The following is a 16,636-nucleotide window of genomic DNA, read 5'->3' as shown; positions in this document are numbered from 1 at the left end:
TTGTTGGGGAAATCACTTTTTTTTTCTCTTTCATCAAACCGCAGTTTTTGCAAGTTAATCCCGCAATTTTTGCAAGTTCACGCAATTTCATCGCATAAAATTGCATAAATATCCCGCATATTCCATCGCATTTTTTAAGAAAACGTGCCGCATAATCAAGGATTTTTGCCCGCAACAATCACAAAAAAACTCCGCGTTTTTCTGGAGGGACTGATTAACCGTTTTGCTGTGCTGCTTATTGATCACGCAGTAAAAATGCCCCTGCCCGCGGCCAAAAACAGACGTCTGTGGATGAGAATCCCAAACAAGGACTGGTGGGACGTTGTTCTGCTTCCCTTAACAGACGCGCGACTGAAATGAGAATTTTAGAATGACGGGAAACTTATTAATATGACACTTTATTCAACAGGAAGAACAGCTCGTTCCGCGCGTCATACGTCATTACGCTATTTAACGTCATTGCACATGCGCAGTCCTTTCAGTTTCGGTTTTCAATCCGATCAAGTGTTTACATGTTCTCTCGATCGGATTACAAAAGGAATAAACCACCCCTTTCAATCCGATTGAAATTTCATTCGGATCGAGCTCAATCGGATTGATTACGGTGTTTACATGAAGGTTTTTTAGTCCGAATGAGCCGTCAATCCGATTATAAGTGTCCATGTAAACGCAGCTTATGAGGGAAATAAACATGCGTGACACAAAAAATCTTTAAAGGGGTCATATAATGTCATTTTTGTACAAGCTAATATGATTCTTTAGGGTCTAAATTAAAAGTTTGTAATATACTTTAATTAAAAATTCTCATTAGTATTGTAAGAAAACACTCGTTTTACCTGCTCAAAACCAGCTCTGTTTTCAGCACGCCGTTTGAGTGCATGGGACTTTAAATGATAATGAGCTTTGCCCACCCCGCCCCTCTGTTCTGTGCGTACACCGTTTGAGACACAATAACCATAACGCATTGTTTATTATAAACATGGGATTATGAATTATATTGAGAACGTCATACATAGAAAACATGCCGTAATGTACCCTGAGTGTAAAAATAGCCGCATTCATCGTGAAGCGTGCAGCAAGCGATTTGCAAAGATTAATATAAAGATTAATATAAAGGTTAATAAAACATTACACTCACTCACTTCTTCTGGAGGTGCAGCAGGAACACGAATAGTTGGTACCGATCCTTTTTTCAGGAGTAGCTTCTTAGTAAAACCAGCTTTTTACTGATCCTCGTTTGTAAAGCAGTCTGGTGAAATGATTCGCGCAAACATGAAAGCATTGACGTTGATCGTGGGGAATATTCCCTTCGAAAACAAACTCAGCCACTGCGTCTTCAGCGGTTCGGATTTAGGAACATCAAAATGACTGATGTGTTCGTTATTACACCCAAGAACAGAACACCACAATCGCTTAGATGCCATTCTACTTAGTGCTCCAGCTATCAACAATGAACGCGCCGGTCGGCGCGGGCTATGATTGACAGCTCGCTCACTAGGGCGCGTCTGTGTTGAAACGCTGTCAATCAACCATTGTGGGAGGGGCGTCGATTTTGTGACGTCACAAAATCGAACAGCTTGATTCAGGAGAGGGGGAAACATATAAGAAGATTAAAAAAAAAACACTGGATGGATTTTTATAATTTTATGATGGTTGTGTACAGGCACTGCCAACACACATTTCAGTACAATCAACTTGTAAAAGTGCATGTACCATTATATGACCCCTTTAACTTTTATGTGGCAAAATATGTTTAGTACTTCTGTGAATTACACTGCGCAAACCAAAAGTAATACTACCCACCGGGGGTTGGCTCTCCACATAACACAAAATATTCATTTTATTTAATTTTTCGTGTTCGCATTTATGAGGAAAAAATTTTACGGACGTGACCGCTCTGAAAGCGGCACTAAAAGACTGCTTTAAAACTTTCACAGAGACCTCAAACAGAATGCACAAAGCCTTTCTTTAAAGTGAATTTCGTTTTGTATTAATTGTATCTTAATTTTAACAAATGTTTCATCAACCAATTACCTAGTAAATTACCTAGTAAGTAAATATAGCAGACAATATAATCACGACATGGAGGCGCCGGCGTGTGAACTGGAGCTCATCTCATAAATGAACCGAAACTTAGTGTATAAGGTTATACTTGCCTCACAGACATGTCTACTTTTAAACAAAAAAATTCAAAATGAAAGAAAACAGACTGCTCTCTGCTTATGTAATCCATATGAAATGTGCATTTCTCTCTGGCACGCGAAGATCGCAAGTCAGCATCGTCAACTTCATCTTTGCAGCCGACACTGACACAGAAAACACTTGTTTATTAATAAACAATTAAAATATCTCCTTGCTATATTTGACATTCATAATCATTACTTTTGCAGGTTCTTTTAGGTGCTTTATTGGCAGCGCCACCCTTAGGCCTACTAGGGGTGTAACGATACATCGATACGATACGATGTATCGATTCCACACGTAAAATATCAATATACACCTTTATTTTGACACTCTCCACATTCTCACGTAACATCCTTCCGCCAAAGCGCACATTTTCGTTTACTCACCAACCATACTGTCTGCCGGTGTGTCTTTATAACGTTAATCTCCTCATCTGAAATAGACGCCTGACAAGACTGACTGAACCCTAAACAAGTTTTTTCACAAAAGCCGGTATTGTCCGCTGTCAAGGCATTGTGAGTTCATGTTTTACAGCAGAAACAGACAAGCAGTCGCACCCTTGTTGGTGAACACAACACAATAAGTCCATTTTAGTGACTCAACGCGCGCTGGCTAAGAGGAGTTTCGTCAAAGCTGACTAAAAGTGATCGAGGATGGATAATTTCAATGAACTTGATGAACCCGTGATATCTTCTTCGGGGCGTAAAAGGAAAATAAAAGCTGAAACATTTTCACGGAACCTTACTAAAGCAGCTCGTTTAGTGGTTAGGGAAAAGCTCACTGTATTACGTTAATCACAGCGACAAAGTTTGTCAGGCATCTATGTCAGCTGAGGAGATTAACGTTACAAAGATTAACCGAGTGTTGTATTGTATATCATAGCAATTACTTGGTTTTGTTTGACTCAGAAAGATGAAATGTGAATGTATCTCTGCTAAAAAAAAAAAAAAAAAAAAAAACTTTTAACATATTAAAGCATACTTTCAATTAGCCTAACTTTAATTTTGTAATTTACCTGTATTTTTTAAGTTATTATTATTATTAATCATTAATCAAAACAACCCAGCTGCAGTTTGATTGATATTACTTGGAATGCACAATAATAATAAAAAGCATGATTTATGAAAATGAACAAGAATGGAGTACTTGCAAATTACCTCTTCTGTTGTAAATGTCCCAATTGGGAGAGGGTGTGCAATTTTCAAAGAGTTTAATTAAACGTTCATGTTATATATTTTGGTTGCAATTGTGAGTTAATAAAAACATAACTGGTTGTGTGAACATAATATCTAAATATCGATTAATCGATCGATATAGGCCTGAATCTAATTGAATCGTAATCGTATCGCATAATTTTTTGAGGTATCGGCAAATATTGTATCGCTGGCTGAGAGAATCGATATCGTATCGTATCGTGATGAACTGTCCGATTTACACTCCTAAGGCCTACATGTTACATCATCGCGTCACCACCGCATCACTGCACCACATTCCTACACTTATAAAATGCAATTCAATGTGGAAGTAATCCAAGTATTCAGAATATGTTACTCAGATTGAGTAACATAACGGAATACGTTACAAATGACATTTTGGGGCATGTATTCTGTATTCTGTAACGAAATTACGTTTTGAAAGTATCCTTCCCAACACTGACCCTTGTTATGGCATATTCTTCAATTTCATCTCCTCCAGAATCGCGCCAGAGGAATCTGTGCCGACGGACTTCTCGATCTTCTAGCCAGACGGAGTTGTACATTTTCTGTATGTCGCCCAAGGTAGCGAAGACTCCAACTTGGAACCTCAACAGGACAGCACGAATGGGGTTGAGCACGTCGGGACCTTTGAGCAGCAGGTCATTCAAGCTCAAGCCTCTAAACTTTTGGCTGCTGTTCCAGACTAGCCTCACCCGGGTTGTGACAGAGTGAGGATTTGGAGCGATTAGGTGACTAATGTACCACACTGGCCCGGTCCAGCTCTCAATCACCTCATTTGACAACTTAACTGCAGCTTTGCGAGGGACCATGTCATGCACTTGCGCTGCATAGGTAAATTTCCATTCTGGTTCCTTTGCCAGCTTTTCCTTTGCCAGTTTTTCTGTCCTGAGGAATGTTGCTTCGACAGCCCTTCTGTTGTTTGGCAGGGAAACTGTGGGTATTGGGTATTTAGCATGCCAGTGTGGTTCCTCACAGTGTTCATCTCCATTTACATATGTTAAGCCATTTTTCACTATTTCCACTTATCTTTCTTCAGCGAGTGTCATTTCTTTGCCCCCTGTCTGGCAATTCCCGCAGCGACAACCTCCACACTTGGGATCACAGGCGGCTCCAATGCTGTCCCACTTCCACCAATCCAGGAAATCTCGCTTGAGGGCTTGCAGTGCTAGATTGAGCGGCAGGATACAAAGGAGACTGACGAGTAGCTGGACTTTTACAGGTGAATTCTTCGTACTTGACTGCTGCAATCCTGATTGAGCGTGCAAAATGAGTTTTTGACATATGTGCAGTTACAGCAAGCTCTTCAAAAAGGTCAGGGTGACTCTTTCCAATTTTCCCCAGCGGGCCTTCCCAGAGGACAAGGTCTCCAACTGCACAAATCTTCTGGGGCACCAGCTATCCTTCCTTATTGCTTATAAGGAGTTGGATTTCTTTGGGTCTTACCAGTTCATGCAGTGGAACGTCAGGGAATATTCTTTGCAGCTTCTTTGCTGTCACATGCCGATGGATCTCTGCAATACTGTCGAGTCCATAACACACTAACTGGTGTGACTTAAGAGTGCCACTGGAGGTGCTAACTCTGATCTTCAGCAGGTACCGCTTGGTTTCAACTGATACCTTCATCCCACTGACTCCATGGACCACCAGAGTGACATCTTTGCTTCGTAGATTTTAATTCATTTGCAGTTTTGATGAGTGATGTAATTCGTATCTGAGGCCAGGTCAATCAAGGTTCCAACTTTTTGGCCGTTACCTGTTGTAGCATCATGATGACTGGAAATTCTTGCAAACCACTTTCTGCTAGTAGCCCCCGCTCACTTGCCCCGGAGTTGAAGGTCCTGGATGCTGAATTGCAGAATGCATCTTGACACTGCTGAGCTTGGAGAGGAACTCCTCCTGAGACTCTGTGCACCTTCCACCTCCCACAGAGCCAGACTTTGTTATTCTCTGGGGTGTAATTTTGGTTTCAGCATATGGGCATGGTGCTTGGGGATTTGTTGGTCTTTGCATTCCACGTTTCTGCACAGATAAGTGGTTTTGCAATATGCGCCTCCATCATGGATTTCCAGAACTGGCCCAGAGAATCTTCAAAATTAGATCCTTACCTTCCTTCAGTTTCTGGTCACATTCTCTTGCCGTCTTCTCTAGGTCAGCCTTTTGTTGCAAACTTAATACTGGCACATCCTCTGCATCCAGCTCAGCCTCAACCTCTACGATGAAAGCAGCCTCCACGTCCTCATTTGTTTCCATGACTTTTGTGGCTTGTAGTGAAAGATTTTTGAAGCTTTCTTTGAGCTCTTCCTCACACATGTCCATATGGGTCCTAGAAATTGAATCGGCGAGCCGAGAAAAGATTCTTTTTGCGCTGGTTCTCGCTTTAAGCTGCTCCAACGACTTTGTCGCCGCCATACCCTCTGGTTGGAACAACGGAATAATAATGCACACTTTGGGATGACACAGCAGTTTACCTTTCTTCTTCCAGGCCTCCAGGTGAGTTTCAAGGTCCTCCAATCCTGGCGGTTTTTCACTGTCAAGTGTTTTTTCTAACTGTGTGCTTTCCCACACTTGAAGAAGATAGGTTCTTACTATTTGAAGTTGTAAACTGGATTCCACTAGGTGATTAGGCCTTGTGAATTATTTCCATCCATTTATTTATTATAGCATTGACGTAGGTGAAAAACCTTTAAACAAATAAACATACATACAATGATAATCCCCATCAAATCCAATAGCCTAAAGCATAAATTGGCAGGTTTACCATGACTCAATTTTAACTCTTGGACATAGGTCTGAGTTGGTAAATACTACACATTCAATTAAACCCAGTAGGTATTCTACAGCCCAATGACAATAAATAACATACATAATTTATTTTACATTTAAAGTACAAAATGCATTTAATAGCTTTTACAGATTTGTAGTTTAATTTACTGAATTTTAACCATAAAGGCTATGAAATTACTTATGCTTTTAACCATATTTATAAATGAATTGCTATTTTAATAATTAAACAATCCATATTCAACTATAGTTGAATCACCTAAGTTTTTATTTCTATTTATATCAAATGGGTTTTAAGCAGTATTTTATATTATTTGAAGTATTTAAACAACTGCCCAAATCGTGAGTTACCAAATTAAACCAATCAAATAAGGTAAACCAAGTAAATTAAATTAAAATAAATGTTAACAAATTCTAAATGTTAAACAAGGCATAAACATAAGCATATACATATATATATACAAGTAGGCATATTTTAATACACTACACCAATAAACACCTTATAAGTTAAAATACACTACTTAAGAACATACTGTAGTGCGATTTACAGAGCGTCATTGAACGCTATATTCACACGCTGATAACAGCAACTAGCAAGCATGACAAAGTTCATTTCTTAAGCCAGCAGAGCTTCAGAGCTTACCGGCTGTCCCTTCAGAGTTCTTTGGTGAGTACCTGATCCTGCACAGTGATTAAATCAGACATCAAGCTCTAATACTTGAGCCAGCGCTGCTCTCTGCCGTAGCGTCAGCTCCCAGTGCACACAAACAATAGCAACGGTGCGTTTCCTTATCCGGCCTGGGATGCGCAGTAGATTGCAGATTAGCTTCAGCTGGTACTAATGAGGAAATGCGGAGTGACGGGCGGTTTGCCGCAACAAATACTTTTGTACTTTACTCAAAAATCTGAAAATGAGTACTTACAGTATACTTTTACTGGAGTAATATTTTAATAGTGTATCTAGACTTCTATTCAAGTACTTGATTTGTGTTCAGTTTGACTGTACACAAGATTGTTGATTATGAGAATATCCTGTCGGTGTCGAGAATGATTAACGTGATTGTTACGACCAACGTGTTTGGAAATGTGCTTTTATTTATTATGACTTTTATATATGAGTTTTTATTCCTTAGCTCCAATTATCAACACCGTCTAAAAGCGTCATTCTGTCTCCATTTATCATGGATAATGCTTTGACTGAAATGCTTTCGCGTTATGGTAAATTGGTCACTGATTAAAATGATACGGATCAGCAGTAAATCTTATACCCCTTTTGCACCAAGGCAGTGCTGGTGCCGGTTCGGAGCCGGTGCCTACTCACGAACTAGTTCTTTGTGTTTCGACAGCCAAAGAACCAGTTCTCGGCCAGGAAAATTTGTTCCAAAGCGGCACCAACTCTTTGCTGGACTAGAACCGTTCTTTTACCACGTCATGCTTCTAACCCCAATATAGGATCGCAAAGCCAGGAGAAACATTTGCAGAAAGATGATGTAGTCCGCCATTGTAATTGTTATGCTTGAAGTTGGCGCAATCGTTTCTGGGAAAGCTAAGACGTACGGCAACGTGCACAGTGACGTAACAACGTCGTTCGCTGGGCTCTCTAGTCAGTGGAAAAACAAACAGGTTCTGAGAAGGTTCGCAAGTTGAATCAACTTTGAACCAGCACCAGTTCCGAACCAGTTCTTTTTTGGTGGAAAAGGGGTATTAGTGAGTCAAACATGCATCATTTAGGTGTTATGTCTCCATGATCTTCAGAGATAAAGATGATCTGGAAATAAAACTGAATTTCCATCATGACATTGCGACTGTAGTTTTTGCCACAACTCAGAGTATTTGTGTTGTGTTTTGGTTTCGTCAAAACTGGAACATCCTGTCCAGAAAGACAGGAATTAGTTGAAATTTTGTCAAAAGACAGTGTGGGAATTAGAGAGTTGCAGACTCTGTTTGAAGAGAGATATTTCAGCCAGGTATACCTCATGTGTTGGCAGCAGGAACAGAAGCAGTAGAAATGGCTGTTGTAATGAAGGATACAGTTTTGTTGCCAGTTTAATGTTGTCATCACAGTTGGGCATCTCTTGTTCAGCATCTACAGTTTCTTGTATTCCACACTTGCTTCTCATTTATGACAGGTAGACAGATATGTAGTTAATTTTTGCACACAAATCCACCAAAATAAGAATAACTACATTAGCAACACTAACAATACAGGTCTTTCTGGCCGTCGCTTCACTAAAAACTAGAATGTCCTCGAATGTGAAGGTTTTTGGCAGTCATATGCTAAAGCAATCCTTTGTGCCCTCTTCAGGACTGTTCCCCACAATCCTTACAATAGCCCACCCGAAAATGTGGTACTTACTGGACACTCTGGGATGTCCTGAAGCCTTCTTTAATGCAGCTGAACCTCTCTCCTTGAAATTCTTGATGATCCGGTAAACGGTTATTTCAGGTGCAATATTCTTTGCAACAATTTCCTTGCATGTGAGGCCATTTTGATGCAAAGCAAGTTGCTCTTTTCGAATGGCTTCCTGACCCCGAATTATCCAGTACTTGCAGCTTAGTTCCCCAAAAAGCCAGAGTGCTTTAGGTTGCGGTCAACATGCTGAATGAGCATCCTTGTAACTGGGTGATTTGGGTCCAGAACCACTGAATGAGCCATCTCTAGTTCCATTTGTTTGCATCCTCGTCTCTTCATCAAGGTCAGGTGTCAATAGTGTGTGGTGATGGTACTGGTCACCACCAGTGATGTGGTGTGTCACACCACACACTTAGTGATGAGTGTGTGATGATGGTACTGTAAGAAAAAATGATGTGGACGTCGAAGATCTCAAAAATGAAGTTTATTACAGTATAGCAGTGGCAATGTACACAAAGCACATTGGGTTCACTGGCGTCAGAGTGAACCCAGAACATCCAAATCTCAAACCTTTTATCCTGTTACAGTTTTACCACTCTTAATGTAAATGAAGTTGCTCTTGTTCAACAGCTGTGATCTGTATGTTAATCAAGTTGTGACACCCCATTGTCTGAGAAGGTTCTCTGTTGTCCCACACCCAGTCCCATTCTACAATTGACTACCATTTGCTCAGGATGTGATCAACCCAAATGGTCAAGAAACAATATAACTTGACTGCCTTAATTTTTATGATAATTAAGCCATTTTGGGGATGAGCTCATTCTAAAATATATTTAGGAGTGGAATCTGGGTCGAGGCAGACAACAATTTCTTATAGTACTTACTAGCAGTAAGACACTGGGTCTCATCAGGGAAACTCGATCTCTCTGGCCAGCTCTGAGGATCTTCATTCTGCTTTTTAGTATGTTTCAGCCATAGACCCTGAGAATCAGAGGCCCTGTTTACACCAGGCATTGAGAAACGTTTTGGTCGATCGGATCACACGTGACGAGGGAGACACATACCCATTTACACCTGGTGTTTTAATTCATCTCTTTTGTCCACTTTCAAACACCCTGATTTCTTCAAGGGGAGGGTCTATGGGTGGGTAAATGTATGGGCTTTTTCAGATCTGTCGATCTAATTGGTGAAATAAGCTCACACAATTTACACATTGCAATTAACATTCGTTTCTGCTCTGAAAGCCGTAAATCACGCCGGACACAGTGAGTGTGTGTTAGAAATCAGGAATAGTGAGAAAACATTGTGCTTGGTACGTTTATCGTCTTCAAACCAAACTTGGGTCTTCAGCCGAAGAAGTTTAAATTTCATCTGGCTATAGCGTGTTTCCCATAATGTTTACATGTTAGGTCAGTAGGGGGAGAGCATGCGTCTTTTGTGGTTGTTCATCAAGCGATGGGCATAAATACATGTCTAAGACACATGCTAAGAAGAACACGGGATCAAACACCCTGCAATGAAACAATTAAACTTAGATCTCTTTGAGGAAAGACCTCAAAGAAAGAGCTTAGGACTCTGCCTTGCCCAGACTCAAGTCATTGAAAGTTCACTTAGAATGTGATATACCTCATATGATGCATTTTTTTATCGAGTGTTTTTTCCCTTTCATGTTTGGTATAATTTTAAAATTGAAATTTTGCTGTTAATTTACTCACCCTCAGGCCATCCAAGATGCAGATGACCTTTTAGTAGAACAGCAAAGAAGATTTTTAGTGAAAACGGTGGTCCTCTGTGATTCATATAATGCAAGTCAATGGGAGCCGGCACTTTGAAATAAAAAAAAAAAAACAAAAAAAAAAAACCATACTGACAAAAAAGAATTAATAGCAGTGAGTTAATACATTAATTAATAACAAATTAAGAGCAGTGAGTGATTTTCTCTTTGTTGTTTGATGACACAGACAGCAGCAGTATTTCAGGTTGCTGTCACTTTAAGAGCTAATGCACGGACCCAATATATTGATACACATCCGATTCTCCCAGATGATGCAGTTGGAGGGAAAAGCTTGTGATGGGTGAAAAAACAAAACTGTTTGGAGGGTGCTTTACAAACCACCTTTGAAAAAGAAACCTGTAGACTTACAATAGAGAATTCTGCATGGTGTTATGGTGGTCATGCATTTATTTCTGTTATTAATCCAAGTGTTAATGATGATAAGTGTGCATTTTGTGTTTTGTTTTAATGGTGTTTTTTTTTTTTTTTTTTTTTTTTTTTTTTTAAATTAAAAATTTGGAGAAAGGTTTACACATAATGCTTTAATTGGTGGCAGGGTACAGTCAAAAACTGGGTAAAATATCAACTTTATGATTGATATACCAAGTCTAGCAATTGTTGTTGATTTTAAATATTATGAAGTTAAAGGACAATTCCGGTGAAAAATGAACCTAGGGGTAATTAACACATAGTTACCGAGTCGATCGTTCCCTGGGATGCGTTTTCATGAAAATCGAATGTAAAGAGTTGTATCTCTAAAAACAGATTAGCCATTTTGGGGATGGCGTTCGTGACTCGACTAGTCAAGACTGTTTTCAAGATGCCTGCTGCCTGTAAACGCATAATGTACTGTATTTATAAATTATCTTCTTATTAAACTGTCTGTACACTTACAAAGTTCTCGATGCTTCGGTTTGCATGTAGGGACCCTCATTATGCTACCGTGTTAGTGTGAGGCTATTTTGAGCCTTGTTAGTGGTATTAACTAGCGATTTACTTTTACTTATACTGTGCCCCATATACTAGCGTTATGAGCTAATCTGTTTTTAGAGATAAAACTCTTTACATTCGATTTTCATGAAAACGCATCCCAGGGAACAATCGACTCGGTAACCATGTGTTAATTACCCCTAGGTCCATTTTTCACCGGAATTGTCCTTTAATGAACGATATGCCATCATTTGAAATGCCCCTTTTCTTTGTCAGCCCCAGGAAGCACCTTCCGGTTTCTCTACTTTTAACAGACGAGCAAGCTGCAGTTTTGATCCAGGCATTCTGGAGGGGATATAAGGTAAGAATAATACTGAGATAACCAAGAGCTCTTGTGGCTGAAAGGGTTACAGAGATGTTACCTGTCAGGGTACCCTACTCTTTTTCTGTAGGCCTGTCTGAAATTCAACTGCTTTAGAAAAGTGGACAGTCTGTAATGGGGCAAAGGGGTGACTATATTGACTATGCTACTCCAATTTTATTTGGATAGGAGATTCCAGATCACCTGAGGCACAAATATTCAATCCAATGAATATACTGGAGGCTAAATTACTATAAACAAAGCATTTCTTTTATTAAATATGTGGATTCTGGTCTCATTTGATTTCACTCAAAAGTTGGCCAAACTTGCTCATAAAAGATGGCAGTTTAAATAACTATGGGGTTCCCATAGTAAGGCTAATTTAGCTATTGTCATCAACTTAACTGATTACAAAACAAGTACATATTTATTCTCTGGAAGTCGGGCTAAATAAGCAAGCACTGTTGTTGTATTCCTAGCATGGGCTAGACCTGCAATCACTACACAGATATTAAATACAGACATTGTCTATAATCATAAATACCAGGATATGTAGGTCTACACTAATTTTTATAAAACTATGATTTCCAATTCATTTTATAATAAACAAAGATAGATGGTAAAAAAAAAAAATTAAGACCCATAATAATTCATCTAAACACTAAGTCTCTACTGAATTCATCCTTCAGTTTACAGTCACAGAGCATGTACCATCTTAATTGTATAACATCTTATACCTTTTTTATTCTTTTCAAAAACAGAAATAAAATAAAACAAATTCACATCATCATTTCAATCACTATTTTCCCACTAAAATACAGAATTGTTCCCAATTGTTACTTCACTGTTAATCATACTCAATGCCGTATTTCCCACATAACACTTCAAATAAACAAATAAATAAATATATAAAAATTAAGAGAAAAATCAAACACACACCATTTCACACACACAATCTGTCTATACAGGCGTGAATATCTCCCCCTTTAGTAATGGCCTAGCTATAGTACACAAAGTAAACCATTCAAAAAGTATAACTTGACTAGTCATGGGCCAAAAACAAAACAAAACAACAACAGTCACAAAACCGTAATCTATTTGATATACAAAAATAAAGTTAGGGAAAACAGTGATCAGTTGCACAGGGCAAATATAACTCTAAAAGGAAAAGACAATAGTGAATAAAACAAAGATACACAATGTGTCAACCCATAATGCAAAACAAAACTACATTCTCATTAAAAACAAGTGTAATTGTTATACCTAAACAGATTTAAAAAAAAAAAAAAACCCACACATTTAAACCTTACATCACATCATAACATTACAGTTTCAAATAGTAACCACTGTCCATTTAGATTTATTTATTCTAATCAACAAAGTTAAAATATGCTATACTATCCCAGCATTACATAAACAAAATAGAAATAAATATCTTTGTTGCTTTTGGCTGATTTCAGCAGCCATAAACTTCCTAAAACAGGAATACTAATTTACTTCGCTACAAAAGAGTCATTTGTCTTGATGCGTACAAAAGGTTTGCCACTGATCATTTGACACATTAAAACGATCTGCTTTAACAATAAATCATAAACACTCGCATGCAATATTCTGATCATTATGATCATTCAGCATCCACTGCATCATCAGCATGAGGGCCTTTAAAGCACATGTCTAAAAATCAAAGGCAACCAAATGATTACACACAGCTGGCATTATCCCGGACTGTTTGCATCAAAGACATTGTCACTATAAAGTCGCTGGCTTTTGGCCAACACATCAAAATGATCGCAAAACATTTTTTAATGTGAGCACTAAGAACACTCTGCTCATAAAGACATAACACTTATTAAAAGAGACTTACCTGAACTTAGTCTTCCAGTGACCAACAATCACCTGCACGCCAAGCAATGGAAGTGCACTAAGTTCACTCATAGGAAGTGGCGTATTTAAAGGCAAATCGCACTTTCTGCGGATACCCACAGCAGCGCCCCCTATTGACTTGGCTACAAGTCTTTTTATTTCAAAACACTAAACAAATTTGAGCCATACAGTCTCAGGCAAATTGTAGGTTTAGGTCAATAGTAAATCAAACCTAAGGGTATGGCATCCAGGTATACACATGGCTAAAGTCACTATTTACATAACTGGGCTTCGCTAGCCCAGATACACATAAGTCAAGCCACTAGATGTTAAGCCAATCAGTAAAGCAGGCCCAGGCACTCATAGTCTCTCTATCGACTGTGTGAGGATATCTATATCTATTAAAGGTGCAGTAAAGTGATTTCTGAGAAACACTGTTGATATTCGAAATGGACACCCAAACAAACACACCCCTCCCTTTGGGGAGGGCTCCACCCCCAAAATAACTTGTTCCTGCTTTATTAGGGGATTTATGTGTGTCTATTTATGCAGCAGCAGCAAATGTTACATGTTCACAGCAGCATGTTTGTGTGTATCTATTAAGAGGGAACAACCGTTTATCCAACAACTGCATGCTTGGTGTCTTTAAATATTGTCTCGGACAACAGGGGACTTTGAGTCAAAAAGGTTGAGGTCTATTGCTATAGTGGAACCACAAACTGTGTTACTTGTGACATACATCCTCATACTCAGCTTAATACTCATCTCATAAATTAGACCAACTTGTTTACATAATCGATAGCCTGATTGTTGATTCAGGCTTCTATTATGTTCTTGTTTTCTATTCCCTCCTTGATTTTTTTTCTTGTTATTTAATTAGTGTTTGACCCATTCTTAATAAATATTGCTACAATTATTACACTGTTTGTCAAATACTTTACAAAAGATACTGGAAGCAACAGTTCAAAGGCACAATATGTAAGATTTTTGGAATCAAATATCCAAAACCACTAGAACAATGTTATATATTTTGTTTACTTGTGTACTTACATTATCCCAAATGTTTCCAACAATTTTTCAATCACACACTCAAATGTATTTTTTGTATGATTGTTTTGACAAAGTAAACAGCCCTGCGTTACTCCACAATTTTTATTCGTCAAATAAACTGACCTGTTTAAGTAATAATTCAGAACTTAAAGATTTTTATTAGAATTAAATAAAATAATCTGAATTTAAGTGATCAAACGTTCAAAACAAAAAAGTTCAAGTTCAGGGAAGGAGGCGAACAATAAACGTAACGTAAAAAAAACAAACAACAAAACGAAAGCGGCCGACTGTGGCTCTCCCATGAACATGATTTCTACCTGAATCCCATCAAGGGGGTCGCACACTGGATGAGAAGTACACCGCCGCGTCGCACAGTGCCACGTCTTTAAAATTAATTATTCTCTATGAGAGTACACACATCGGCGGCGCCATTCGGCGTCTGTCCGCGCGCCCAGCAACGGCAAGGACCTTGTTCAAAATCCTGCCGCGCCACAGAGTGTCATTTACATAGTTTTAGATTAAATTTACATTATATTTGTCTCAAATCGTTGTTAATGTATATACTGACTCTTCACCCTGTGCTGCAATATACATTTAGTTTTACATTCATTCACAGAAATCAGCTGCTTGAATGAAAATGGCTGATGTTATCTGATTTTCAGGTGAGATTCTCAATTCATTCAGTTAACGGACGCTCTGAGGTAAAGTGTTCAGACTGCAGACTTAGCAACGATTGTATTAATTGTACAATATAATCATAACATAGTACAGACATTATCTTAATTTCATAATGTCCTTAAACATAACAATATTGCTGGCCATAAACTGAGAAAGTGCGCGTCCGGTGTGCGATACTTCGAGTTGCCCTAGATGCGATGCAGCGCTGCGCATTTTGTCCAGTGTGCGACCCCCTTCAGAAAGCTTTCATTCGGCTGTGGAGGAGAAGACGATAATCCCATGATCCAACACTCATTCACTCATTCATCAAGCTACACCTTTATTATTGTTTAGAATAAACAACCTTTAGCGGTGAAACTTACATACTGTGCCTTTAAGAGAGATTTTAACATGCTTTCACATATTAACATGTAAGTGGTGCATAAAATATTTAATTGTAAAAACATTTTTTTGTCTTGTCTTTTCTTTGTTTCATCACTTTTGTGTCTCGCACATAATTTGATTAAATGTCAGTTTATAACTAAGATGGTATTACACTTTGAAACATGATTGTTACAAAGTGAATTACACTTGAAAATTTGATACATTGAGTTATGCTCATAAGTTTAAATACCCCTTGCAGAATATGCATTAAGAGTGTACACTTTTTGAATTGGATGATGGGGTAAGTACTTATTTTGTCTTCGGGCAAACATCTTGTGAAGGGCAGTGCTAAATGAAAAAATATGATCTTCAAACAAAATAAGAAAAATGTACCCCCCTCCCCCAGCTCTTAATTCATTGTGCTGCCATCTTGAACATCAGTGAATGTTTTCACCTTTTTTAATAGTTGTATTAGAGTCCCTGAATTGTCCTTAGCGTGAAAAGATGGATCTCAAAATCACAGTCACTGTCGAAAAGGGTTTAAATATGCAGAAGATGCTAGAAAAGCAAAGAATATGTAAGACCTGGAGGATTTTTCTGAAGAACAGCTTGCAGTTCACTATCACAAAACATAAAAAGAGTCGTTGATCATCCAGATATTAAGATTCAAGGGTATGTATCACTTCTGCCACTAAAGATTGCTTTATTAATAATCTTCCTGATCAGTTTCATCATCTCAGCATCCCGGATAGCTTAGAAGAACTCGATATTGCAACAGAAACTTTTAACTCTCTCTTTTCCAGCACTTCAGACACAGTTGCTCCGTTGCGCTTAAAGAAGATCAAAGAAAATAGCCCAATGCCGTGGTACAACAAGCACACTCAGGCCCTTAAGAGAGCAGCCAGAAAAATGAAGCGCAACTGGAAGAAAACAAAACTAGAGGTATTTCGCATTTCATGGAAAGAGAGCTCGATTGCTTACAGACAGGCCTTAAAAGCTGCTAGATCTGCTTATTTTTCAAACCTATTAGAAGAAAATAAACATAATCCTAGGTATTTATTTGAAACGGTGGCTAAACTAAC

The 16,636-nt window shown here is 38.5% G+C and overlaps 1 protein-coding gene across 1 annotated transcript in view; it reads left to right on the top strand.

Moving 5' to 3' along the window:
- The window catches only part of iqck (IQ motif containing K), a gene marked incomplete at both ends in the record, with an annotated part of 63,489 nt that overhangs the window by 18,491 nt on the left and 28,362 nt on the right, over positions 1-16,636 (top strand). Inside the window, one exon of the mRNA XM_081372696.1 lies at positions 11,516-11,600. Within this exon, the coding sequence (XP_081228822.1) occupies positions 11,516-11,600 (85 nt within the window). The remainder of the gene's footprint in view (positions 1-11,515; positions 11,601-16,636) is intronic.

The sequence above is a fragment of the Scardinius erythrophthalmus genome, assembly GCF_964197995.2.
Source record: "Scardinius erythrophthalmus genome assembly, chromosome: 8".
In the NCBI taxonomy this organism is placed as follows: domain Eukaryota; kingdom Metazoa; phylum Chordata; class Actinopteri; order Cypriniformes; family Leuciscidae; genus Scardinius; species Scardinius erythrophthalmus.
The sequence above is the reverse complement of the archived record's forward strand: the minus strand, read 5'-3'. Positions and strand labels throughout refer to the sequence as shown.